This window comes from Paramisgurnus dabryanus, chromosome 11 (genome assembly GCF_030506205.2).
Source record: "Paramisgurnus dabryanus chromosome 11, PD_genome_1.1, whole genome shotgun sequence".
NCBI lineage: Eukaryota > Metazoa > Chordata > Actinopteri > Cypriniformes > Cobitidae > Paramisgurnus > Paramisgurnus dabryanus.
In genome coordinates, this window is record NC_133347.1 from 18,157,223 (window position 1) to 18,184,771 (window position 27,549).

The 27,549-nt window shown below is 39.4% G+C and overlaps 1 protein-coding gene across 1 annotated transcript; it reads left to right on the forward strand.

Annotated features, from left to right (window-relative positions):
* The first annotated feature begins 1,059 nt into the window (after positions 1–1,059).
* On the forward strand, positions 1,060–27,539 carry pgm5 (phosphoglucomutase 5). The gene is made up of 11 exons (XM_065247218.2): positions 1,060–1,800; positions 3,653–3,815; positions 4,050–4,196; positions 4,279–4,404; positions 6,591–6,781; positions 7,014–7,168; positions 14,845–14,960; positions 16,611–16,746; positions 23,157–23,340; positions 25,821–25,958; positions 26,236–27,539. The coding sequence occupies exons 1-11, from the start codon at positions 1,543–1,545 to the stop codon at positions 26,323–26,325; spliced, it is 1,704 nt and encodes a 567-aa protein (XP_065103290.1). The 5' UTR covers positions 1,060–1,542; the 3' UTR covers positions 26,326–27,539.
* Positions 27,540–27,549: the final 10 nt, after the last annotated feature.

The window sequence follows — 27,549 nt, forward strand, 5'->3', positions numbered from 1 at the left end:
TAATGCTAAAATAGCTAAAATAATATGTGAGTAACGTGTGTGTGCATGTTTGTATTTTTAAGTAAATGATGTTTATGCGTGTTTAGTAAAAAATTTTTTTTAAAGTTGCTGAAATAAGGCCAACAAAAAAGTACTGGATCTTGTATAGTTGGGAATTTGCTACAAAAAGATTCGCAAAAAGACTGAAACAATATATTGATTTAACTTTTGTAAGACACTTTTTGTTGTGTAAAGGGAGGGTCAATGATCATGAAATAATGCTAAAGGCATTTTTGTAAAGTATTTCAGCACTACAAATGTTCCCTATTGCCGTCATACGATGTTTAACCACATCTATATGTCCACAAGAGGGAGACTGATGCGCGTGATATTAGTGACATTTTCCTTTTTCCAAAAATGTCAAGACCCACTGAAGTGAATTGGCTTGAACAAATTTATATTTTACTTTGTCACTTTATAGAGTTAAGTATTTACTATAGTGGGCTTTAATATGTTTTTGCATTATGAAAGTGTGTAGATGGGAAATATTGAATGACAAAATTTTACATGGTTAACTTTTACGAGAAAAAAACGTTGGCTCTAATTTGATATATATTTTATCATTAATCTTAATTCATTTTAGTTAAACTTTAAGGCCTTCACAGACAGGGTTTATAAGCCATGGCCCATGAGTAAGCGTTTATTAATGGGACATTTAGTTTATTTATACTGGTGTGCACCTTGAGACAAAACAATTCCACTGCTATATTTTAGGGTCTGTCACTGCAAGTTGTTTTTTAAGCCTTGTCTGTGAAACCGTGCCATAGAGACTTCTTCCTATTTTATTCCTAATTTATAACATTTCGTAAACTGTGTGGAGTCGTCGTACCAAACATCACTCCTGTATGATTCTGAATGTGACCATACAAACTTAAAACTGATATCTCACTCAACCTATTGTCAATTCTACATGATCTCATGAGAGATTATATCCAGTGTGCGACGTAGGTGAGAACCTGCACTGATCTTTGCGCTACAGAGCGCCACTGTGGACAGTACAGGCGTCTCTTTACGCAGTAGCGCAGCGGCACTTCTCATTCCCCCACATCATAGGTTATTTTTGGCCAGAGCGTTAGGTGATTTTTTAGTTTTGTATCCTCCATGCAATAATCAAGCTAAATGTGCGTGTGGCCGCAAAGGAAAGAGGTGAGGGTGAACGTTACACAATATCTTGGACGATTTCTTTTACTTTTACATTAATCTCTTCTGTGTTTTCCCCGTCTGTATACCACTCTCCGAACTGGTGCGATGAGAAGTCAGCTGTCGCGCGCTCGTTTTCCACAGAAGCGTCACAGGACGCGTCTCAATAATCCACTCTTTTACTAAAGCGCACTGCGCTGTGGCGCACCCCTCTGTTTCGCAATTTTGAGAACCCAGTGTCCCGTTGCTTTTGGGGATATTTAAGACACTTTGCATCGCACTTCATTCTTTGTTAGTGTGTGGACATTTTTTGAAGAATAAGAAGATAATCCTCAGACGCGTCCCGGAGCGTTTCAGAAGATCATGGAGACTAATCCAATACCCATTTTGACTATTCAAACTAGCCCTTTCGATGACCAGAGACCAGGAACAAACGGGCTGAGAAAGAAGACAGCTGTATTTGAAAGTAAGAAGAATTATCTTCAAAACTACATCCAAAGTGTCCTGTCCTCTATCGACCTAAGGGACCGTCAGGGATGCACTATGGTGGTGGGCAGCGATGGCAGATACTTCAGCCGAACTGCCACAGAAGTCATCGTACAAATGGCAGCTGCCAACGGGGTAAGATGGTGTTATAATGTATTTTCGTAACAGTGAAACATAAATCCCATGCATGTCCTGGCTGGAAGACCACTTATTTAAAATATTTTAAAAGCATTCAATAAACTTAATAGATCCTTTGATCTACTTTAACCCCCCTTTATCTATTCAATTTTATTAAAAGTGTTCTTAAAATACACACATCTGAAATGCATTTATTAAATATTAGTTACAGATCATCATTTGTATGCGCTTGGTGATGTTTAGTTTAGTTATTCTGAGTCAGACTCGATTAATAGTGTGTAAAATTATAGTTTAAAATTTCAGAAAGACTGTATGATGCTGGTGGAAGATGAAACAAGAGTTTATATCTCTATTCTTATCTCAGGCATGTATAGCAGGCTGAGCTGCATATTTTGTTTCCGTTACTTAACAGAAGCTTAGTTAATGCATAAAGAGAAAGCATCTTATCCACCTTCTTCCTACTTGGTTTCCTCTTTCCTTGTTTTGACCTCTCCAGGTTGACATTAAAACCGTAGGGAAACCCATAGCATGGCCACAAGCCATATGGCTTTTATCAACTCTGTTCAACAACCTTTATAGCATAATGATTTTATAATGCTTTAATTAGTTTTTCTGTTAAAAATATTTTTGAACTTAAATTTCTAAGTTTAATCAAGTATTTTCAACAAGTTTTGCCTAGTGACGAGTTTCTGTTACTTATACACTAAAGTTGACATAACTAAAGCAAATTTAACTTGATTTAATAACATACATCATCTCCTCACTTTCAAGATGACTTGTAAATCCTAGTTGATTAAACTTAAAAATGTAAGTACAATTTTTTTTTTTAAAGTGCATATTATACTTCCCAAGTGTCTTCATTTAAATATATATCATTCTTGATACAAACGAAGAGGCAAAATATACAGAGACAGCAGCAACACCTTATATGGATAATGTGCTCAAAGTTTGCTAAGGAATACAGTTTGCACTCGCTGAGACCTAACCGAGACATGCAAGTAAAAGCAATGGGACTGCAATGCAATGCATCGATTTAATAAGGTATTTAATTATCATATTAGTCTAACATAAAAGTAATGATGACAAAGGCCTATAGGGATAGTGCACTTGGTCATCATTATAAACGCTTGAGTGAGAGATGCCAAATAACTCACTATTAATAGAAAGTGGCTGATCTTGTAAAGCTTAATGAGTCACAAAGTTGTTGAGATGAGTCCAGGCTGCTGTTGCAAGAGTAGAAACATGGAAATAACAAGAATATGTCAGTAGTACAAAGCCGATTTAATAGGGCTGTATGTCCGGCCTGCATTAAATGCCAAGCTATAATTTATGCCTCCTGCAGGCAAAGAGATGTCTGTTTCTTTTTTGTTCCCGAGTCATTCCCAAAGCAACAAACTACTAGACTGATGTAGTTGTCAATCTGGTATGCAGCAGTAGCCCTGTTTGGCGCCTCTGAAGGCTGCAAGTTTAAACCCACCTCAGATGCAACAATGCTATGATAACCCCAACGTGACAGGTCAAGGTCTGGAAACGAAGAGAGTTTATTCTGGATCTGAAGAATCTTTCCGAATTTTTATTTTATTTATCCTTACGTGATATAAAATAGATACACATCTACACACATTTAGCTTCACAACTACAAATAATGGCAGGATGCCTAACTACAAGGGAGTATAAGTGAATATGCCAACAAAATTTATGGCTGCATCAGCAATGCAAAGTTCCACATGCATACTAATAAAACAATGTGAACTTAAACACTATAGGTGTCACTTTAGATAAAAGTGTTTGTTAAAAATGCATAAAAGTAATTTAAAATCAGAAGGATTCACAGATCCATCTATTTCAGATAGGACGTCTGGTCATTGGACACAATGGGATCCTGTCAACCCCAGCTGTCTCCTGCATCATCAGAAAGATAAAAGCCATAGGTGGGATTGTCCTCACAGCAAGCCACAGTCCAGGAGGCCCAGGAGGAGACTTTGGCATCAAATTCAGTGTTGCTAATGGAGGTGAGAACATTGTTGTACACGGCACGCGGCATGCACACTCTGCAATCTCTTACAGGTTGAAAATGATGACACAGTGCTTGGAATATGCAGTCTGCCACATCAGCCTTAAAGAGAATCGCAAAGTCAGCCTAACATCACCTTTGTGGAGCTGTCTCTTGTCATTTTATTGCAATCCTGTTACTAACAACTTGATTATTAGATGGAGCCATGTGTGGGTTTTTTCTTTGTTTTCAGGACCGTCTCCTGACACTGTAATGGAAAGGATCCACCAGGTAAGTCGCACGCTAGAGGAATATGCCATCTGCCCTGACCTCCACATCGACCTGTCCCGCCTTGGCCGTCATGACTTTGATTTGGAGAACAAGTTTAAGCCATTCAGAGGTGCTACTTTTTTGCAAATGTCATATTTACAATCTATTTATTTACTTGGAATAAATATGTCCTCTATAACTCTGTTTTCCAGTTGAGATTGTGGATTCTGTTGAGATCTATCTAAACATGCTGCGTGGGATTTTTGATTTTGGGGCGATCAAAAGCTTTCTGACAGGCCCAGAACAGCTGAAAATTCGAATAGATGCTATGAACGGAGGTAAACCTCTTTACATTTACAATTCTTTTCTTTTTAGACGCTTAAAGGGATAGTTCACCCAAAAATGAAAATTCTGTCATTATTTACTCACTCTAGTGTTGTTACAAACCCGCAAACATTTCTTTGTTCAAATGAACACAAAAGAAGATATTTTGAGAAATGTTAGCAAGCAAACAATTCGTTCACTTCCATAGTATTCTTTTTTCTACTATGGAAGTGAATGGGGTCCACGAACAGTTTGGTTACAAACATTTTTCAAAATATCTTCCTTCGTGTTTATCAGAACAAAGAAATTTATGCAAATTTGTAACAACATGAGAGTGGGTAAATGATGACAGAATTTTCATTTTTGGGTGAACTATCCCTTTAAAATCCAAAATGACAGGTATACATTTTTCATCAGTATAATCCCTGGGACTCAAACCCATGACCTTTGAACTGCTTAGTGCTGTACCATTTGATTTCCAGGAAAATTAAGGTTCTATTTTCACAAGTATTTAAGGCAGCGGCTATTTACACTAAGTGCAAATAGCGTAAACTGTTACTGTGATACTATTGACACTAAAGCTAGAAGTATAGTTCTGCTTTTACGCATATAAGGATCTGCATAGATTTTTGTAACTGCGTGTACTTTGAACGCATAGGTCGCTCATGCGCCTACAGGAGAATGTAGTATGTAGCCCAGAAGATGCATTGCATTTTGTTGCAATGTGCATGCGTCGAATGTCTGTGCACACGTACAAGTCAAATAAACTATACTTTCAAGACTGTGTGTTCGACTGTGCGCGTAAGTTCACGTACACATAAAAAAATCTGCTATACTCCTGTTTTAAGTGCAAATAGCGATATATGGTTTTAAAATAGCATATTTTCTTTGCAGTATATTCCAATTATACTACGTGACAATATCAGAATATTTAAGTTATATGCTATTTGTGGTAGGTGAAAATATGTTATATTTAATAAATACAAATATTACATTTGCAATAAGTGTAAATAGTAATTAGGTGCTATCTATACTGGTAGATACTATTTGCACTTCAGTATTTTATGTTTTTGTAGATTAACAGGATGCATTAATTATTAATTAACAAAGATTACATTTATTAAAATTATTGGTAACACTTTAAAATAAGGTTATATTAGTAAACATTAGTAAATGCATTAACTAACATGAACAATATAGTTTATCAACAAGTATTAATTCGTGCTAATGTTAATTAAAGGAATACTCCACTTTCTTTAAAAAATCCCAATAATTTACTCACCCCCATGTCATCCAAAATGTTGATGTCTTTCTTTGTTCAGTCGAGAAGAAATTAATTCCAGGATTTTTCTTAATTTAATAGACTTTATTGAACCTCAACAGTTTACAGTATAAATGCAGTTTAAAATTGCAGTTTCATGGGACTTCAAAGAACTTTAAACGATCCCAAACGAGGCATAAGGATCTTATCTAGCAAAGCGATTTTCATTTTCAGCAAGAAAAAGAAATGCACTTTTTAAGCAACAATATGTAGTTTCCATGTAGAAAGACTTACAGCTCCCCCATGTGGTTGAAAAGCGCAACAGTGCCTGGTATCAGACACTCTTCTGCAGGCAGGGGGAGGGGCGGAGCTGTGTTTCCTACCCTCCACCGCCACTTTTCAGAGTGTGCTTGTAGCAGCTAGGAGGCTGCTCAGGTTGCAGCAACAGTACAATTTGTCCAGTTAAAAGTTGTTCTATCACTGAAATAATTTTATTGACATTATTTAAAGGTAAAAAACTACATAGTGTTGCTTTAAACCACAACTTCTTTACTTGCACTAGCCATGTGACGCATCAGCGTGACCTATTATGTCGAAAGGTCACGCATCACACGCGACCATTTTAATCAATAAACTAACACAAAGACATTAATTTGTATCATTCCAAATAATCGTCAGAACTAGGGGTGTCACGATTCTCCAAATCCTTGATTCAATTAAATTTTCTGATTCAAAGGTCACAATTCGATTCGGTTCTCGATTTTTCCTTTTTTTTTTAGCTATTTTTATACTAGACTTTTATGAAATATAATATCTGACCTTGATCCCCGGAGATGCCCTGCCATACAAGCACATACCTGATAAAACAAAATTTCCTATCAGAACATCTGTCAGTACTTTGCTAATATGTTGATATCTTCTTCATATCTTCTCTTTCAGTCATGGGACCCTATGTTCGAAAAATCCTATGTGATGAGCTTGGAGCCCCAGCGAACTCTGCTGTTAACTGTGTCCCTCTGGAGGACTTTGGAGGCCAACATCCTAACCCAAACCCTGCTTTTGCCGGATCACTGGTGGAATCCATGAAGGGAGGCGAATTTGGCTTCGGTGCCGCTTTCGATGCAGATGGGGTGCTTAACTCTTATCATCTAATAATTATTTATAATTACAAAAAGCCTCAATAGTTATTTATTTTTATAATATTTTTTATAAGAATATACTGTATATGTAGCACAAGAACATAAATATTTAGTAAAAGAATACCAAATCAGTTTACTGTAGAACATTGCTTTATCGTATAAAGAATCATGAAGAATTATGTCTGTCAATCAAAATTAATATTCACTGTGTTTGTGTGATCAGGACCGCTATATGGTTATGGGTCAGAATGGATTCTTTGTGAGCCCATCAGATTCACTGGCAGTGATGGCTGCAAACCTCTCTTGCATCCCTTACTTTAATCAGAGAGGGGTACGAGGCTTCGCTCGCAGCATGCCAACCAGCACGGCCATTGACAGGTAACACACTCATGCTGCTTAAAACACTAGCAGAAAAAGGAGTGGATGTTTTTGATAGGACTTGTCTCTTGCTCTCATGTGATGGAATCGCATTCTCCAATTCAGATATGTTTAAAGAACAGCCAGGCAACTCTTAAAATATTTGATAAGATGATCAGGGAAGAGATTATCCCTCAGTCCTTTTCAACAAAGTGAGTTTCTCAATCTCTCCAGTTCAAGATACTGAGCAGTGAAGCATTGGCAATGGGTGGAGTGCAGAGACTCACTCCCTAAGAATAACAGTGTTACCTCAACCCTGTACTAATGCAGAGAGCATTCACCCCACTAAAAATAACTTTCAGGGCGCATCATGGTTACGACCTGCTAGATGTGAGACATGATCTTGTACTGTGAGAGATAAATAATGTTTTCAGACAATTAGACGGTGTTTGTTAAAAATAAATTGTACTTTTTAGTTGATTATGAAAAATAATCATGATGGAAAGAGAATTGGCTTTCAAAAATGCTTTCCAAAATCAACATATTCTAAAATCATTGAAATTTTAGTTCTCCCAAAATTGAAAATGTACCCTCCCTGTGTCATCTCAACCCCTTTAATTTTCATAATGTGGCAAAATGTCCAAGCAACTCAAAAAAGCATCATAAAAGAGATCCTTATAAGTTATAACATACCCATGTGAGTCTTCTACGCTATAGTGCTGTACTCATAGACTGTAAAAAAAGATGGACGCCGCCCGTTCGCTCTATTCCATTAGAAGGCGGCGTTGACATCTTGGGTCTTGAGTTGGCGAAGTAGCGATTTCGGGACCAGTCCTGCGCAGTAGTGGGCAGGAAGGAAAGCCGCAAAATCAAGGCCCCGCCCTCGCTCTCGCAGAATGTGCATATCACAGCTGTCAATCATGACATGACACCACCGTTTTTATAGCATTAAATAACAGCTAAAAACAAACTTATTCTAAAAACTACAGTAAATGACAGAAACCAGCTTCGGAAAAAAGATAACTGAAGTATAATTAAATTGTTTAGTTGGTCTCAAGTCCCATTGAATAACTTGGGGGAGGCGGGGTTTATGACATATACTAGGACCAGTCACTGGGGGACGATCGAGACATTTTGGCTTCACTTTTCAGGGCTTGTGCGGCACGCTTGGCTGTACCATATAGAGATATGTACCTTTGTGGCACCACTATGTATGTACTTTAGGGACAAAATGTGTACTTTTTGTAAGGGTAATGTCCCAGTGACAGCCTTGGTACCCTTTTTTGAGAGTATTAGTCTTCTAATAGGCACACTCGACTTTTTTAAAAATATGCTCAGTTCCCAGCTCCCCTAGCGTAAAACATTTGATTTTTATCGTTTTGGAATCCATTCAGCTGATCTCAGGATCTGGCGCTAGCACTTTTAGCATAGCTTAGCATAATCCATTGAATCTGATTAGACCGTTAGCACCGCGCTAAAAAATAACCAAAGAGTTTCAATATTTTTCCTATTTAAAGGGATAGTTCGGCCAAAAATGATATTAAACCCATGATTTACTCACCCCCAAGCTGTCCGAGTTGCATATGTCCATCGTTTTTTAGACAAACACATTTTCGGATATTTTAGAAAATGTTTTAGATCATTCAGTTGATTAAATGTAATTTTACGGGGTCCACGACCTTCAAGTCCCAAAAAAGTGCGTCCATCCTTCACAAAATAAATCCAAACGGCTCCAGGATGATAAACAAAGGTCTTCTGAGGGTAATCCGTGTGGTGTTGTTGTAGAAATATCCCTATTTAAAACTTTATTAACGTAAATAACTACCTTCCGGTAGCGCCGCCATCTTAGTCGCGTCCGCATTCAGGATGAGAGCTTACGCAGCCTACGGAGGCTACTCTGCTGCTGCTCTGTGCCCCCGCCCTCAGAATTTGTCATACGTCACTAAGAAAAGTGCGTACGCTACGCTAATACTCTCTCCTGAATACAGAGGAGTCTAAAATGGCGGCGCTACCGGAAGGTATTTATTTTCGTTAAAAAAGTTTTAAATATGGGATATTTCACCGCGCGGATTACCCTCAGAAGACTTTTGTTTATAATCCTGGAGCCATTTGGATTTAATTTGTGAAGGATGGACTCACTTTTTTGGACCCCGTAACATTACATTTAATCAACTGAAAGATCTAAAACATTTTCTAAAATATCCAAAAATGTGGTTGTCTGAAAAACAATGGACATATGCAACTCGGACAGCTTGGGGGTGAGTAAATCATGGGTTTAATATCATTTTTGGCGGAACTATCCCTTTAAAACTTGACTTTTCTGTAGTTACAACGTGTACTAAGAACAACGGAAAATTTAAATTTGGGATTTTCTAGACAGATATGGCTAGGAGCTATACTCTCATTCTGGCGTAATAATCAAGGACTTTAATGCCGTAACATGGCTGCAGCAGGCGCAATGATATTAGGCACTATTTTCGGGCACTGCGTGATATCATTATTGGTATTTTTAAGCGCGATGCTAATGGTCTAATCAGATTCAATGGATTATGCTAAGCTACGCTAAAAGTGGTACCGCCAGACCCGGAGATCAGCTGAATGGATTCCAAAACAATAAAACTTAAATGTTTAACTCTATAGGGGAGCTGGAAAATGAGCATATTTTTAAAAAAACTTGGAGTGTCCCTTTAAGCTATGCAACACAAAAACATATGCAAGTCATTGAAAATCTCACATTGCATAAATGCACACAACACCATTGATTCTTACTGTACATGGCCTGTGACCAAACATCACAACATCAAACTTCTGATTTGAGATCTGCAACAGAAGGGAAGACTTATTCCCCACATAAATCTGCCCTATAAAACCGCAATGTAACAAAACTGCTTTTTACATCCTTTTATAGGACCATTTTTGTCATGTCAGTGACGTTATATAATCACTTTTATTGTATGGGAAAGAACAGCGGGCTGGAACAGCACAAGCGTGTGTAAACTGAATTGTTTATCTGCAATGTGAACTGTCTCAGGAGATTTGAGTTTTTGGGGCGAGGCATCTTAGCTGCTGTAAACCTTTTTAGGAGTCAAGCGAGCTCTAGTCCATGGCTGTTTACATGATGAATCTCTCAAAAGCGTGCATTTGTGGAGTGCCAGAGAACTGGAGACAAATCTGACGAATCGCGCGTGCGCTGTTGGTCTGGCGTGTGTACACTGAGCTCTGTGTAAGGGAAGTAAAAGATGGAGACTGAGAGGAAACATCTGCCTTGCTCTCTACACATGGGAAGGGAATAGGAGTGTGTGCCAACGTGACCATGCACTGAAGATGAACTGTTGAAATGTGTGCTATCAACACAAATCATATTAACTGTGCAGTCACAATCTGTAACCTATGAGGTATCCCTTGTGGGCTCGCTGTAAACATAATTTCAGACGATCTCAAATGAGATATGTTTGAGTTGAAATATGCATAAACAGATAAATCAAATGGCTTGTTTGATTAAAACAAAACTTGTACTTTTTACTTTCCGCATGTTTTGTTAAATAGAAGGCCTGATGGTTTTGTTCAACCTGCGTCGTCTGCATGTAATGCAGGATTCAACTTTACAAGGTAGTCAAACCTTAAACTTTGTGTTTTTGTTTATGTTGCGATTGAGCAATTTCAAGCTCTGCTGGATTTTAAAAGTGTTTAATTTAAGGACTTTGAATGAAAACTGAAACTGTCTGTCAACTCGAGCAAACATGGCTGCCAACTGATAATTGGGTTTCATTGCCAGGTTGTGGTTAGGAACAGCTGCTTCTAGCTTTAAAATCCATCAAGGCGTGTTATTTTCCAAATGTTTCCTTTGTTATGTTCGAAACATAAAGAATTGTTCGGTTAAATGCAATCCCACAATAACATTTGAACGCATGTAGTGCAAACACAGAATATTTTAGTTGCTGGGTTAGGCGTGGTGTTGCTTGTGTTGGCCGCTAATATGAGAATAAATCATCAAAAACAAGTCAAGGGGGTCAAAGATTCCAGTTTGCTGTCCGTGTGCCAAGATTTTATTTTATTCTGCGTCCCTGGAGTGAGTAACACTTGTTTTCCCATATTTAGTAATTCCACCCATGAGTAAACAGCTGCATCCCAGCCCTTTCATTTACTTGGGTTTGCTCTTTTTTGTCTCTTCATCTGATGGGATCTCGACAACTCATTACCCATAATGCCAAATTGCAGTCTGAAAATAGTTATGTATATAGCCAAGCACCCAAAAGCAACAAACAGAGCCGGCGGCTTTAATCGCTCTTCTCTACTTGTTTTTTTTGCATGTTTGTCTGTTATCAGGGCATTTTTGAGCTTTATTAGACAGGATAGAGGAGTAGAGACAGGAAGTGTCAGGGGAGGAGAGAAGGGAACAAAACTGGGATTGACCTTAAGCTGGTATTTGAAACTGAATCACCTCGTAACTTTGCTCTGTAATAGTACAGCACGCTGCCCACAGTGGCTCTTCCTTCCCTTTGACTCTCAACTTCTAACAAATAGCCACATCCACTATATAAATGCTGAGCTATTTTGTAACCCAGCATTGGGTCAAATAGGGACAACATCAGCCGTCAGGTTAAATGAACTCAGAAAATGTTTATATTTTGACTCAACAATGGGTTAAAACAACCCAGTGGGTTTGTCCCTTTTTGACCCAGCGCTGGGTTGAAAATATAGCCCGACATTTTGGGTAGTAATGCAGTGCTTTATACCTATTATCTTTTATAAACCCAATTATAAAGGAATAGTTTACCCCACTTCTGTAAAAATATATGGACCCATAGGTTTGTGAACAGCTATTTTAAAGTGTAACTAAACCCTAAACCATTTTCTTTAGTTAATGATCTGTAAGAATGGGGCTTTATTAGTTCTGTTCATTGATTTGAGTAACTTTTTTGACATATGGGTAAAAAATGTTTCAATGCTACAATATGGTGTAGAAACATCTGAGTGCTGCCCTCTTCAGGTTGAACGATGGCTACTGCAGTTGAATTTTCCTGTTGGATGTTGCGGTACCGCGTGATTTAAGTGGTACGATTCTACGTAATTAGGTTCAAGCTAACCACACTCTTGTTACGATCTCACCACACACTTAAGTTGGTACGAGCTCATTTCGTCATTTTCATTTTCGTCACGTTCGTATCTCCGTTGGGGTCTGCCCAATTTTCTTGCATTTTTCAAATATTGCCAGTGGGTGAAGTCAGGCTCTGACCAGGTGTTTAGTTACTCTTTAAAGCCAATAGTTGGCGCTGCCCTGCCTTGGCAGTGCGTCACTCGTGGATAACCGAAAAGGGCAGAGGCTGGACGTGGGTGGAGCTGAGGTGCCTGGTTGTTAAAACCACGCCCGCCTAGCTTGACAGTAGTCACAGCAGAGCGGCAGTTTACATGTCACTCAGGTAGCCACGCCCTTAATTATGCAGAGCTTTAAGGCTTGATATATTTATTAAAAAATTTACCCCCCTCACAAATGTCATGAAGGCCAAAATTGGCTATATACAGTAGACCAAAAACACCTTTTGTACCAAGCTGTAAACATTACTTCGTAAACTTGGGCATTTTAGCATGGGGAGTCTATGGGATTGACTCCCTTTTGAAGCCTCTCTAGCAGTTAATCGATGGAGAGCAGTTTAAGTCACTTCCGTGTTGGCTTCAAAATTGAGATCGTAAGGTCTCCCCTTGGTTTACCCCCAAATTCTCATAATGTTCCCGCCATCATGCCATCCCAGTGTATGACTTTCTTTCTTCAGTTGAACACAAAGTTTTCTAAATTGAAATTTGATGACATGCCGATTTTGTAACTAAATATCAAATGAAAACTAGTCATAAGATATGCCAAGACTAAAGAGATTTGAAATTATTAATTTGCATTATCAATAAGCTAAAAGGGGCAGTCATAGCAGCCAAGAGTACCGGTTTGAGTCTGATGGACGGCAGGTTACAACTGAGGACCCCTTAAGCAAGGCACCTTAACCCCAATTGGTCCCCGTGCGCTGTAGGGATAGCCGCCCACTGCTCCGGGTGTGTGTGTGTTCACGATTTGCAATGAATGTGTTCACTACTCACTGGGATGGGTTAAAAGCAGAGGTTACATTTTGAGTACGCTTTCCATACTTGACAAAAACATGTCACTGTCACTGTAAAAATATGAAGAATTTTCTTACAAACACAAATTGCTTTGCTTTAGAAGACATTTATAAATTAATTGAAGTTTGGATTACTTTTGTGATTGATGTGCTTTATGGAGATTCATTTGCGACCTATTATGTATATAAAATTATGTATATTTAAAAAAAACTTTATGTTAGCCCAAAAAAAGTCACTCTAAAATATACGGGCCTATTTTCAACCCAGTGTTGTCTCCAAAAAGGACACCCCAGCCTTTGGGTGAAATTAACCCAGAGAATGTTTATATTGGGATGACATGTGGATGAGTGAATTATGAAAGAATTTTCGTTTTTGGGTGATCTATTCCTTTAGCTAAAATGTTGTACCACAGTATTTTAAGTTTTACTTGAATTCATTGCATTCATTTTCTAAATTAGTGACAGCTCGGGAAGTTTAGCAGCTGTGTACATGCAGAAGAGTAAAGTATACTTTGCTCCTCCAGACACATGGCTCAATATCAAAACAAATGTCAGCCAAGCTGTCAGCATGGTTCTGCTTTTTGCCTTTTAAAGGTACTGGGTTAAACAGGCAAAATACGTAGTTTGATTAATGTATTAGACCAAAGGACCGGGTGTACTATCAAAAGTATGTAGAGAATTGTGTAGAGAAATGAGTTTCTGTAGCTCCGTTGGTATGAGCATTACATTTGTATTGCAAAGGTACACAGACTGTACTGATACAATGTACCTTGTATGTTGCTTTGGCTTAAAGTGTCTGCTAAATGCATACATGTAGAATTTAATGACTCAGTGGCGGCTCGTGACTGCTTTGTTGGGTCATGTGAACCATGTGCATCATGTGTTTTGTCAAAATAAGTGCCTGCTGCACACACGTGAAAACCGTTTATGATAAAAGAGACGCTTACGTTCACAAAATACACGCAAGACACTCACTTAACAGTAAACTCTGATTACGCATGAAATTATGTGAGTATCTGGCAAACGCGAGCATCTCTTTTATCATAAACCTTTTAGACGCGTCTGCAGCAGGCACTTATTTTGACAAGACACGTGATGCACATAGGATCACTCGACGCGCAGAACACATATTTTGAAATTACGAACCACAAACATGACGGGCTAAATACATGTTGTGATGAACTTCGCATCGAGCGCCCTCGAAATAAGAAGTCACCGACCGCCACTGCACAGATTGCATTAAATGATCTTATCACTAAATCTATCTTGTTATAGTTGAGCATTTAACCTTCAGAGAAAATCATTATTCATCTGCTGTTGTTGTCTTCCCTCCTGTTCTCATCTACATGTAACATCATGTTATTCGAGTCATTAATATTATTTATGAATGCGTTATTCTGACTGAGGTCAGTTTTTTACCTACTGACTATTGGCTAAGAAACTACTTTTACAGTTTGAGACACACTTTAAAAAGGATTGATACTGATAGCCTATGACACACAGCAGGAGTTTCTTTCAGATTTAATCTTGTCCAGATAAACTCTCGGTGGATTCGCACTGGAGAGTGCTCACGCTTCCTGTTTGTTGCAGGGTTGCTAAGGCTATGAAGGTAGCTCTGTATGAAACTCCCACAGGCTGGAGGTTTTTTGGCAACTTGATGGACTCTGGGAGGTGTTCCTTCTGTGGCGAAGAGAGCTTTGGAGCAGGTGGGTGCCATCAAATAGCATTTTTTTCACGAGGATATTAAAGCCTTATTCTGTTTTTCGAGCGTGATCGTGTGTTTATGCAGATATGTTTAAACTATTGAATTTAACCCAGTATTGCACAGCGTTGGGCCTGGATAACACATTTTCTTGACTCTGCATGGCAATAAAACAGAATGACTTTGAATAAACTAACAACAAGCTTTTTGTGGTCACACTGCATGCAAAAATGTCATTTACATTTGTTATCCATTAAACCTAAATTGAAAATGTTTGAACTCTTACTTATGAGTGATTTCCTGAATTTGTTTGTTGCTTAGATGCAAAATAGTATGACAGTGGGGGGAGTACGGTATATAAATCTATTAAATGTGGAAGCAATAACTTCAGTTTGTATAGAAAATAATGCAGCTATCATTAATCGTTTTATTTATTTCAGTTGAGTTGTAATGTACAGTACATGAGAGATTTTGTCTGACAAAAACAAATGTGAAAAGTATGGTGGCTTGTTTCTAATAGCTCACTGTGCCAAAAGTGCCCCATAGCTGAAGATACACCCTTACGTAAAGGAGAGACCCTCTCTGTTATTGAATGGTTGTGTTTTGGTTGGCAGCTGATTGTGGAATGATTTAACTGGCGCTGAATCGTGTTGCTGGGCAGACAGACGCTCGGCTCTCTTGGCGACAGAGGTGATCTGTAAAGCTTGTGGGGTTTTACATGGCCACAAAGACCTTGAGGGACACACATTGCATTGTTTATAGGTGTCAGATGAGCCCCCTAGTCATTATTCACCATGTTTTTACTTTGCAACAGGATTAAAGGGTTATCATAGGTCCCCTGTCTGTAGGATGTTTTCCTGTTCACATGTTCAAGGCTACTGATAATCTCATACAATGCTATAGTAGAGATGCATGCATTCACCATATGTTATCTATTAAGTTAAGTGTTGAGAACCACAGTAAAAGGCCATGAAAGACATAATCAAGTCTAAAATGTAAAATTTTCTATCTTATGTTGATGCTGACAGCTCCTTTCAGTTGTATGTTTCTTGGCATTATGCAGATGCTTACATCGTTACCATAGCAACCAATGTAGATTTACCAGATATTAACTACACCGTCTGAGCAAACAAATCAGATTTCATATTAGATTTTTTGTGTTAAAGTTTGAATTTGAAAACCAAATCAGATTTTGGTTCGCTCCTTTTTGAAGAAAACCTCGTCTTGTTTTATTGATTTGAGCGGTCAGGACTAATTGTGTAGCATTAAAGCACTGGCTTAGAGAACAGTCTTTGCTTTGATATGAACTTGACCTGAGAGTGTTTCATTATTGTAGCATATAGGTCACATACAGAGTACAGCTGTCAGACCGGCTTCTCCATCTCTACTGACACCTGATTACATGAAATGAACCGGATCAAAGAACAGAGTCAAAGAGATGTCACGCATAGATGTTATCAAGCAGATGGATACTTAACCCGGAGGATGGGCTGTAATTTTCTCATTATCATCTCCTGATCCATCTCAGCTTCAAAGAGAAATTATTTGGGACATAAGGCTTAACAACTTGTGTGTGGCGTGTTTAATATTTTCATTTCCAGATACAGACAAGTTTTGATTCTCTGTATCTTTCTTGTTTTGTCATTTCTTTTAGGTTCAGACCATATTCGGGATAAAGATGGCCTGTGGTCGGTTCTGGTGTGGTTATCCATCATGGCTGTGCGTAAACAAGGGGTGGAGGAGATAGTGAGGGATCACTGGGCCAAATTGGGCCGCAACTACTTTTGCAGGTAAGCTCACACTTTTAACCGAACATAAAGCAGCTGCTTCAAAGACAAAACAATATTTTGGTTAATTCGTAAAAATTCTCATTTAGTACTATCTGCTTTCGCCCAAGTGATGTTAACTCTTTCGCCGCAAATTGACGAGATATCTCGTCAATTAAGAGAAAACGCTTCCCCGCCAATGACGAGATTTTCCGGCTTATCTGCAATACCGCTATTATCACTTCCGCAACTTATACAACCCGGAAGTAGTGCCTCACGTGAAAGAGAAAGAACTCCGTGTATGTTTTAAAGATCGCTCTGCATCTGATCTCTATCAAAAGTCCTTCGCAAAAATGGAATTATCTCAGCTTTTTGCTCAAAATTGCGTGTTTTTGAAGAAACCTACCCATGTTTGAGAGGTGATTACAAGAGCTAATGAAGGTAGTATGAAACAGTTTTTTTTTTTTTTTAAAGCAGAGGGTCTGTTCTTTCATCTGATATATTGTATGTTTATATATTTAAAGAAGAACATTTTCTGGAAGGCATTAAACTTTTGTGAAAATCAAGAAAAATGCTGGCGCTGGCTGGCAACTTTTTTTTTAAAACGCTGGCGGGGAAAGAGTTAAAGGGATAGTTTAACTATCATAGTTACAACAAGAGCATGAGAAAATGATGATAGAATTTTCATTTTTGGGTGAACTATTCCTTTAAGGATTAGGTGTGGTTTTTTATGCCTTTTGCAAATAAAGAGTTTGGTTCCAAAATGCAATAAATCCATTTTGACTAAGTTAGGTAAAAATTTGTTTTTATACCAAGAAAGTCACAAGATGAAAACCACTATTTTCTGTTAAGAACTTTCACATAGCATCTTTAGGTTATAATAACATTAAAAATTTAAATCTATAATTTAATTTTAAAGATTTATTACAAAAACTGATATTTTTTTTTTCAAAATGCTATTCAATTCAATTCAATTAAATTTTATTTATATAGCGCTTTTCACAAAAGTCAATTGTTTCAAAGCAGCTTTACATAAATAGAAGCAGTGAAAAGCACAGAAAACGACAGATAGCACAACAAAATACATGATAGCATGAGCAGTTAAATTTGCTGCGGCTATGACTCAATATTATAATTGCACGTATTACTAAAGCAACGTATAGAAGAGGAAGCTAGGTAAAGCCCAAAAAGGCTGCCTCCCCGGGGTGAAAAACCCCCTAGGAGAAAAAAAACCCCCGGGCTTTTATCCGAGGAAAAATAAGTCCTAGGAGGGAAAAACCCTTGGGAGAACGGAAATGGAGATTTAGCGGAGATTAAGCGGTTCTGCCGGTGATCGTTTGTCAGGTATCAGCTGGGCATAACGTTGAAGGACAGCCAGTAGATCAGAGGTGTGCCGACTTTCACATCTACCGGGACTGGGTCTGTTTGTCTCGTCCTCGGGTCGAGGACGAGACAGGGAGAGAAAAACAAAATCGTATTAGCGTAGCGGCCGTTCATATGTATTGAAGTGTCACACAGTGATGTGGTTTAACTCAGCTTAGTTCCAGACAGACTAAATATTGCGGCATAATTATGTTATCCACAGTTGAGGATTTAGCAAATTGGGGGCCCAATGCGAGGGTATATATGGTAAATAAGGGTCGCCTTCCGATCTTTAAGAGAAAATGAAACCTGACGACCCGTTTGACTAAGGCCTAAAGCCCCACTGTCGTCGTTAATGCAGGTTCAGTGGCAAACGGGTCTATATTGTATACCATTTACAGGACCAGGAGAAAACGCCAAAAACATCGCAACCCGACCATACGTGTTAACCCGTTTGACTAAGGCCGGAAGCCCCACTGTCGTCGTTAATGCAGGTTCAGTGGCAAACGGGTCTGTATGGCATACTATTCATAAGACTTACGATAGCGCCAAAATCGCAACCCGACCATACGTGCCAACCCGTTTGACTAAGGCTGAGAGGCCCCACTGTCGTCGTTAATGCAGGTTCAGTGGCAAACGGGTCTGTATGGCATACTATTCACAAGACACACGAAAGCGTGAAAAACGCAACCCGACCATACGTGCCAACCCGTTTGACTAAGGCTGGAGGCCCCACTGTCGTCGTTAATGCAGGTTCAGTGGCAAACGGGTCTGTATGGCATACTATTCATAAGACTTACGATAGCGCCAAAATCGCAACCCGACCATACGTGCCAACCCGTTTGACTAAGGCTGGAGGCCCCACTGTCGTCGTTAATGCAGGTTCAGTGGCAAACGGGTATGTATGGCATACTATTCACAAGACACACGAAAGCGCGAAAAACGCAACCCGACCATACATACCAACCCGTTTGACTAAGGCTGGAGGCCCCACTGTCGTCGTTAATGCAGGTTCAGTGGCAAACGGGTCTGTATGGCATACTATTCACAAGACACACGAAAGCGTGAAAAACGCAACCCGACCATACGTGCCAACCCGTTTGACTAAGGCTGAGAGGCCCCACTGTCGTCGTTAATGCAGGTTCAGTGGCAAACGGGTCTGTATGGCATACTATTCACAAGACACACGAAAGCGTGAAAAACGCAACCCGACCATACGTGCCAACCCGTTTGACTAAGGCTGGAGGCCCCACTGTCGTCGTTAATGCAGGTTCAGTGGCAAACGGGTCTGTATGGCATACTATTCATAAGACTTACGATAGCGCCAAAATCGCAACCCGACCATACGTGCCAACCCGTTTGACTAAGGCTGGAGGCCCCACTGTCGTCGTTAATGCAGGTTCAGTGGCAAACGGGTATGTATGGCATACTATTCACAAGACACACGAAAGCGCGAAAAACGCAACCCGACCATACATACCAACCCGTTTGACTAAGGCTGGAGGCCCCACTGTCGTCGTTAATGCAGGTTCAGTGGCAAACGGGTATGTATGGCATACTATTCACAAGACACACGAAAGCGCGAAAAACGCAACCCGACCATACATACCAACCCGTTTGACTAAGGCTGGAGGCCCCACTGTCGTCGTTAATGCAGGTTCAGTGGCAAACGGGTCTGTATGGCATACTATTCACAAGACACACGAAAGCGTGAAAAACGCAACCCGACCATACGTGCCAACCCGTTTGACTAAGGCTGGAGGCCCCACTGTCGTCGTTAATGCAGGTTCAGTGGCAAACGGGTCTGTATGGCATACTATTCATAAGACTTACGATAGCGCCAAAATCGCAACCCGACCATACGTGCCAACCCGTTTGACTAAGGCTGGAGGCCCCACTGTCGTCGTTAATGCAGGTTCAGTGGCAAACGGGTATGTATGGCATACTATTCACAAGACACACGAAAGCGCGAAAAACGCAACCCGACCATACATACCAACCCGTTTGACTAAGGCTGGAGGCCCCACTGTCGTCGTTAATGCAGGTTCAGTGGCAAACGGGTATGTATGGCATACTATTCACAAGACACACGAAAGCGCGAAAAACGCAACCCGACCATACATACCAACCCGTTTGACTAAGGCTGGAGGCCCCACTGTCGTCGTTAATGCAGGTTCAGTGGCAAACGGGTATGTATGGCATACTATTCATAAGACTTACGATAGCGCCAAAATCGCAACCCGACCATACGTGCCAAACCGTTTGACTAAGGCCGGAAGCCCCACTGTCGTCGTTAATGCAGGTTCAGTGGCAAACGGTGGCAAACTATTTAATGCAATTCATTTTAAGTGTTCATGCAGAAAAGGTTTTTATTTATTTATTTGGTTGGTCTGTGTTATGACCGTGAGTGCTTTGTTCCGTGAAAAAAAAAACTATTGCGAGTTAAGAACCTTTACTAGACAAATTATGCGAATGCTTTGTTGAAGAGAAAAGTTTTAAGTCTAGATTTAAAATGATCGACTGTGTCTGATTCTCGGACATCGGTTGGTAAATCATTCCAGAGCTTAGGGGCTAAGTAGGAAAAGGATCTTCCACTTTTAGACACTTTTGATAGTCTAGGGATAATCAATAGGCCAGAATTTTGCGACCGTAGTGTGCGTGATGGATTGTATTCTGATAGTAATTCTCTAAGATATGAGGGTGCTAAGCCATTTAAAGCTTTGTAGGTGATTAGTGATATTTTAAATTGGATGCGATATTTAACTGGTAGCCAGTGTAAAGATGCCAGAATTGGGCTTATGTGGTCATACTTCTTAGATCGAGTAAGTACCCTTGCAGAAGCGTTTTGAACTAGCTGAAGCTTGTTGATCTGATTTGAATGGCATCCCCCGAGTAGCGAGTTACAATAGTCTATTCTAGAGGTCATAAAAGCATGAATAAGCTTCTCTGCGTCAGATGTAGACAGTATATGGCGTATTTTTGAGATATTTCTAAGATGGAAGAATGCTGTGCGGCAGACGTTGGCGATATGACTATCAAAGGATAAGTTGCTGTCGAACATCACACCTAAGTTCCTAACCGTGGAAGATGGCACCACAGTACAGCCATCTATGTGCAATTTGTAATCTGACATATTATGTTTGTAGCGATTTGGTTCAATAATAAGTACCTCTGTCTTATTGGAGTTGAGCTTAAGAAAGTTATGTGCCATCCAGTCACTAACATCGCTAATGCAGTCTTTTAGCTTAGAAAACGTGTGTGTTTCGCTGGGATGCGAGGAGATGTAAAGCTGGGTATCATCCGCATAGCAGTGAAAACTTATGTTATGTTTCCTGATAATGTCTCCTAGGGGTAACATGTATAACGAGAACAGGATAGGACCTAAAACTGATCCCTGCGGTACACCGTATTTAACCAGGGAGTGATATGACTCTTCCTCATTTACATAAACAAAGTGATAGCGATTGGTTAGATATGACCTAAACCAGGCTAGCGCCTGACCACTGATACCAACATAGTTTTCTAGTCTATTGAGTAATATTCTGTGGTCTATTGTGTCAAATGCTGCACTAAGGTCTAGTAATATAAGAATTGAGATTTCACCACGATCGGATGTTAATAGGAGGTCATTTGTAACTCTAAGCAACGCTGTCTCTGTGCTATGGTGGGGCCTGAATCCTGATTGGAACTTTTCATATAGCTATAAATATATTGAATCAATATATAAATGTGCATTCATCTTTGCCATGTTATATTCATTTAGTTGACTAGTGTTATACCCTGATAAAAAAATTAAACATTAATGGCATTAATCAAAACACTTACTTCGTCATATTAAGAACACTGTCATTGCTGCTGTTATCCTTGTGGCGTCGCCGCTTAACTTTTTTGACCGCGATCAGCTGTAAAATGTTTTGGTCCTGCTCGATTTTCATTGACTTTGACTAAAATAATGGAAAGTTTTTCATAAGATCCCCTAGGGTCAATCTGTTAGCATGATAGAAGCTTGATGCTGTCGTGTGAGAACAAGCAACAGCCGGCATTTTTCCTTCACCCGATTGGCTTACGTTTCTTCCCCGCCACAGAAATGGTAAATGGACTGCATTTATATAGCGCTTTTAACAGACCTATGGCCATCCAAAGCGCTTCACAATTAGCCTCACATTCACCCATTCACTCACACATTCATACACCGACGGCGGTGTTAGCCATGCAAGGCGCCAGCCAGCTCGTCAGGAGCAGCTGGGGTTAGGTGTCTTCCTCAAGGACACCTCGACACTTGGTCCGGTGGAGCCGGGGATTGAACCACCAAGCTTTCTTTGTAGACAACCTACCTGAACCACTAGGCCACTGCCGCCCCCCCACAGATTTATCAATGCTATCAAAAGTATTATTTTGTTTTTGTTTGTTTGTTAATCACGAAGTAGATGAGGAAAACTTAGATTCTGTGTGTATTCAATGGGCCACCATTGTTGTTTACAGTACGTGAAATGGTGCCCTGTGATTTGTTGAACCGAATTATTGCATTCTGCAGAGGAGGACTGCCGTTTATCGAGTTTTGGGAAAAACAGAGAAAAGATGACAGAATAACACGGCAGATATCGAATCTTGCTTAAAATTAAGAATTACTTTTTAATACTGACCTGATACAATACTGATTTTGATGGTAACTCATTTTTTTAAATGAGGTTAATCGTGTTTTGGAACCAAACTCTTCAAATAATCATAGTGTTTGTTCAATTCACCAATTCATACGAAATCCCCAACACGTAAATAAGAGTTTTTTGAGATCAGGACTCATTTGTCCTTAGCATTGGTTGTATGTTTAACCTTTATATAACTTTTCTCCATTCAGTGTAGGCTGAAACTTTTAATGTTCCTGGATTGTTTAGTTTTTCCCATACATATTTCCCACATTTACCATATTTAACTTTACTTGTTGACTTCCTGTTGCTTTCAAAATCCCAGGAGCTCTCCAGAAAAAAAGGAAACTTTTATCTATTAGCTAGTATGGGTTTTTTTGCACCCTTTTTTTATTTTGATGTACTGTTTTGTTTGTTTGTACCTCACAGATTCGACTATGATGGGGTGGAAGGCAGGACAGCGTACTGCCTCATGAGAGATTTGGAGGCTGTTATCACTGATAAAACCTTTACCAGTCAGAAGTTTGCAGTAGGCAATAACGTCTACAGCGTGGAGAAGGCTGACAACTTTGAGTACATCGACCCCGTGGACGGGAGTGTGTCCAGGAAACAGGTTTGTTTTAAAGCTAGCCTTGGTTTTGCATCGGCTACATTCAGCACCCGGTCCCCAACAGGGCCTCCCCTCTGCCCCACCTGCTCTGGACGCTTTTATAAAGGGAATATGAACATGAGAGATAGTCATTCGCCTCTTAAGAAACTTTATGTGCGTACTATAAATACTCAACAGGTTTGAAAATATCTTCTATTGTGAAATGGTGCCGATGACATACAAACTGCATACACAATCATGATTGAAACTGACCAAACAACAGAATATGAATGTTTCCAACATATGTCCACAATTATTTTTAACTGAACCATTGTAAATGGTTGCGATTTTGAAAACAAATGTTCGCATTGGTCTCACACCGTGCATTATTTATCTAATATAATAGGGAAATGGTCGAGATTTTGCAGTTTAGTTCTTCGTTTAAAGAGCTGCCAGGGGTTTGTTCAACATTAAGGGTTTATGCTCTGCAATTATAAGCGATTCAGCATGGCATGCTCCCTGTTGCGCATACGGACCACCCGGTGGATACCAGATCGAGTGGGATTCCATGTTTGGGCATCAACATTCACACTAAGCAGCTTATGTGTGTACAGTATACTGTATGACATGGTTGAAATAAACAATATACAAATTTCTGGGATCTGTTCAAACTTACATCTCTCTCTCTCCTTCTTTGGAGGACGTGCTAAAGCACAAGGAGATGTGCATTTGGTTGATAGTAATGAGAGCTGAAGGAGAAGAATGTTGTAGTAGATAAGCCTAGATTTGCTGTACCAGGATGCAAAGCACTTTAGTGGCCAAAGTTTAAACCCCTAAACCTCTGCATTTTTAACGCCTCGTTTACTTCTCCTTTATGTCTCAGTATGTTTGTAATAAGAAAATGGTCACAGACTCAACGATTCTCATCTCGCCTCATCTTTTAATGTGATGTGTGACACACTGACTGGCGACAAGAGGTCACGGCCCATCCTTACGATCAGACTCCGAGCCTTCACCCACTGACCACACCAGCACAGTCACTTCAGTCATGCGGCCAGCGTGTCCACAGCTGAGTGTGTATTATTACAACAGGCATTCCACACAGCGTCGGATGGTGTCAGCTGTCCTGGTCCACCTTTCTGCATGTTTGTCAGGGCCAATGGAGAGACACTCAGCTGTCGGAGATGTTGACACACGCATGCACACATAGTCTGTGGTGGTCAGAGGGGTTGAGACTGTAATAGCAGAATAATCCAGAAGGAAACTTTAAGCCACTTTTGTTTGCTCCCTTGCAGGGGTGGATCCAGGGGCGGGACCAGAGGGGATGGGCTCCAGCTTAAATCTGAGTGTATGTCATTATCTTGTCAGTAAAAAAGGTATCAAACTGTACCTTTTCTGTCACTGGGGTGGTACCCTTAGGTTCCGTTTTGTACCTTTACAGGTATACTAAACATAATATAATGTTGTAACTTTTTGGGTTCATTACTGTACTTTAATGACCTATTGTGTACCTTTAAAGGTACAGTTAAGTTAAATTTAAAGGCGGGGTGCATGATCTCTGAAAGCCAATGTTGATATTTGATATCACCTAAACAAACACACCCCTACCCCAATAGAATCTGGACCTTATTTTGATAGACACGCCCCACACATACGCAACCCAGGCAACAATGTCGGTTAGTAGACACGCCCCTAACTGCTGATTGGCTACAAGTGTGTTTTGGTACTCGGACCGACTCCCTTTTCCAAAGTGCTTTTCAAAAATCATGCACCCCGCCTTTAACTGGTACAAAATTATTCCTGAAGGAACACAATTGGTCATCAGGGTATAATATTGTACCCCAAAATGTACAACATTTCAATGTGTTGTATACCCATAAAGGTACAAAAATGTACCTTTGAGGGTACCACCCAGCCACAAAAAAACTTTTATGTACCTTTTTTTCTGACAGTGTATAATTTGTTTGTAAAAGAGGTATTTAGAGGCAACGTTGGAATGAACATCACTAGAAAAAGACGCATTCAGATGAAGTACACTATCAGAGGGGACTAACCAGACCAAGTTACCCGGCCAAACCCTGTCTGCCTCCCTGAATTATTCTGCCTCGATTACTTAACACACTGAACACTTTTTGGAATTGAGTTATGACATCTGTTGGAGATTATTATGGATACAAATGTTCCCGTGTGCAAAATCTTAGTGGAGCCATGTTTCTCTCCAGATCGCGTTTCAAAAGAGTTGTAAAGGTTGTACACAGAGACAGAAAAAACTGAGACAGCAAACATATTAGGGGCTTAGTTTTTCCTATGCATTACAGTGGCACAACCAGCCGAGGAATCAAAAACCAAAATGCCAAGCAAACTTGGGGCATTCATTTACAGTTATGCATTTGGCAGTCACTTGCATCAAAAGCAAATACAATGCATATTAAAGTCCTTGGTTTTAAAGAACAATTGGGCTGATAAAATACATTGTAAATATTGTTACTGCTCTTACCCTGCAGGGCCTAAGGATCATATTCACAGACTCTTCTCGAATCATCTTCAGACTCAGTGGATCGGGAGCTGGAGGCGGAGCCACCATCCGCATCTATGCTGAGAGCTACGAGAGAGATCCAGAGAGACACAACAGAGAGACTCAGGTAAATACTTCTTGAAATTCTTTGTCAGAACTAAAACAACAGGAGATTTAAGTAAAAGTCATATGTTTTATCTACATATATGAAATAGCACATACATAGTCATCCTTAATAATAAGGGACTGCTAAATACTGTATGTGGCTTTATTGTTGCTATTGTATCAGAAAACTCTTATTTGTTGAGTCTTTTGCAGTCACAATTTGGGGGATTTCTCATTTAATTACTTAACTAATGTTATTACTAACTAATGATTACTAATTATATTATTAATCATTTTAGGTTGTGCTGGGCCCGCTTATTGCCATTGCTCTAAAGCTCTCGAACATCCATGAACGCACTGGACGCAGAGGTCCCAATGTCATCACCTGAGACCAATTCAGCACTGTACATCTGGGGCCAATAGAGGGGCCGTGAGACAACTTTCTTTCAAGATTTAATTTTCACTTTCCTGATCCTAATTTTTTTGTATGTGCCTTTTCTTTTTTTTCAACACCACGAAGAATGTGCCAGCTTTTAGTTTCCCTGCTCTTTTACCATGTTCCTTTCTATTTGTTTTATGTATTTTTTTTTATTTGTCCCTACAAGGGCCCCTGTAAGGTTTTGACTTCTTTTGCACATATTTACACTCATGTAAACCACTAAAAAAATCCAATGGTCTGCAAAAGCTCTATGCTTACGTTAAAGGCTTTTTACTGTGTTCTGGATCTGTATGAGAGTGAGGTTAGTAACAGAACATAATATGCAAGATCACTTGTGATTTCAATATACTGATTTGAATTAGCTGGGGTCTAAATCCAAAACATTGTGAATATAATTGTGTGCCTTTGTTTACAATGCATCTGACATGTATTAATGAATGAAATGAGGGAGCAATGTTGTTCACTATTTACTTTTCCTGTGATGTTCAGGGTGGAGAAAATCTTGAATTTTTCCCACAGTTTTTAAATCCTAGATTAAAATCGGTTAAAGCTGGTTTCGAATTGCAAAATGTGAATTATTTAAATGTTCTCCAATTGAACTGACAAACCATGAATTGATTCCAAGTGTGAAAATAATAGAATGAAAATGTTCCCGTTTTGGTCCTATCTGCCATGTATTGTAATGAAACATATTTTCATGCTTGATTATGTGAAAACTACTAGTCCAGCACAATAAAAGCCACATCAAACCTGCCTTCTGATATTAAGTTCCCTTAAATAACATTTAGGATAATTTTTTTTCATACAATGTACAGAAACATTGTATCGATACCTACATTTTTTGCTTTTTTTTATTACTTGCATTCCATTATGAGTTTGAAGTATTTTTATTTTTATTATTTTACCATGCAAAAATACATATTCTGAAGCTGAGACATTAGTGTTTAAGGTATGTGCATACATTTTTATTTAACTGCTGATGCAAAAAAGGCTTATATGAACGATCGCACAGTGAAAATTTGAGATTCAGAAGTGAAAAAAAATGAAATGAAAAACTCTTTGACATAATAATGCATGGAAATAAATAAATGACCATGGCCTTAGCTGTAATTAATTTTGTGTCCTAAATCTTACATAATAAACTTCATCTTTTGTGTGTCCTGACTTTGTTGTC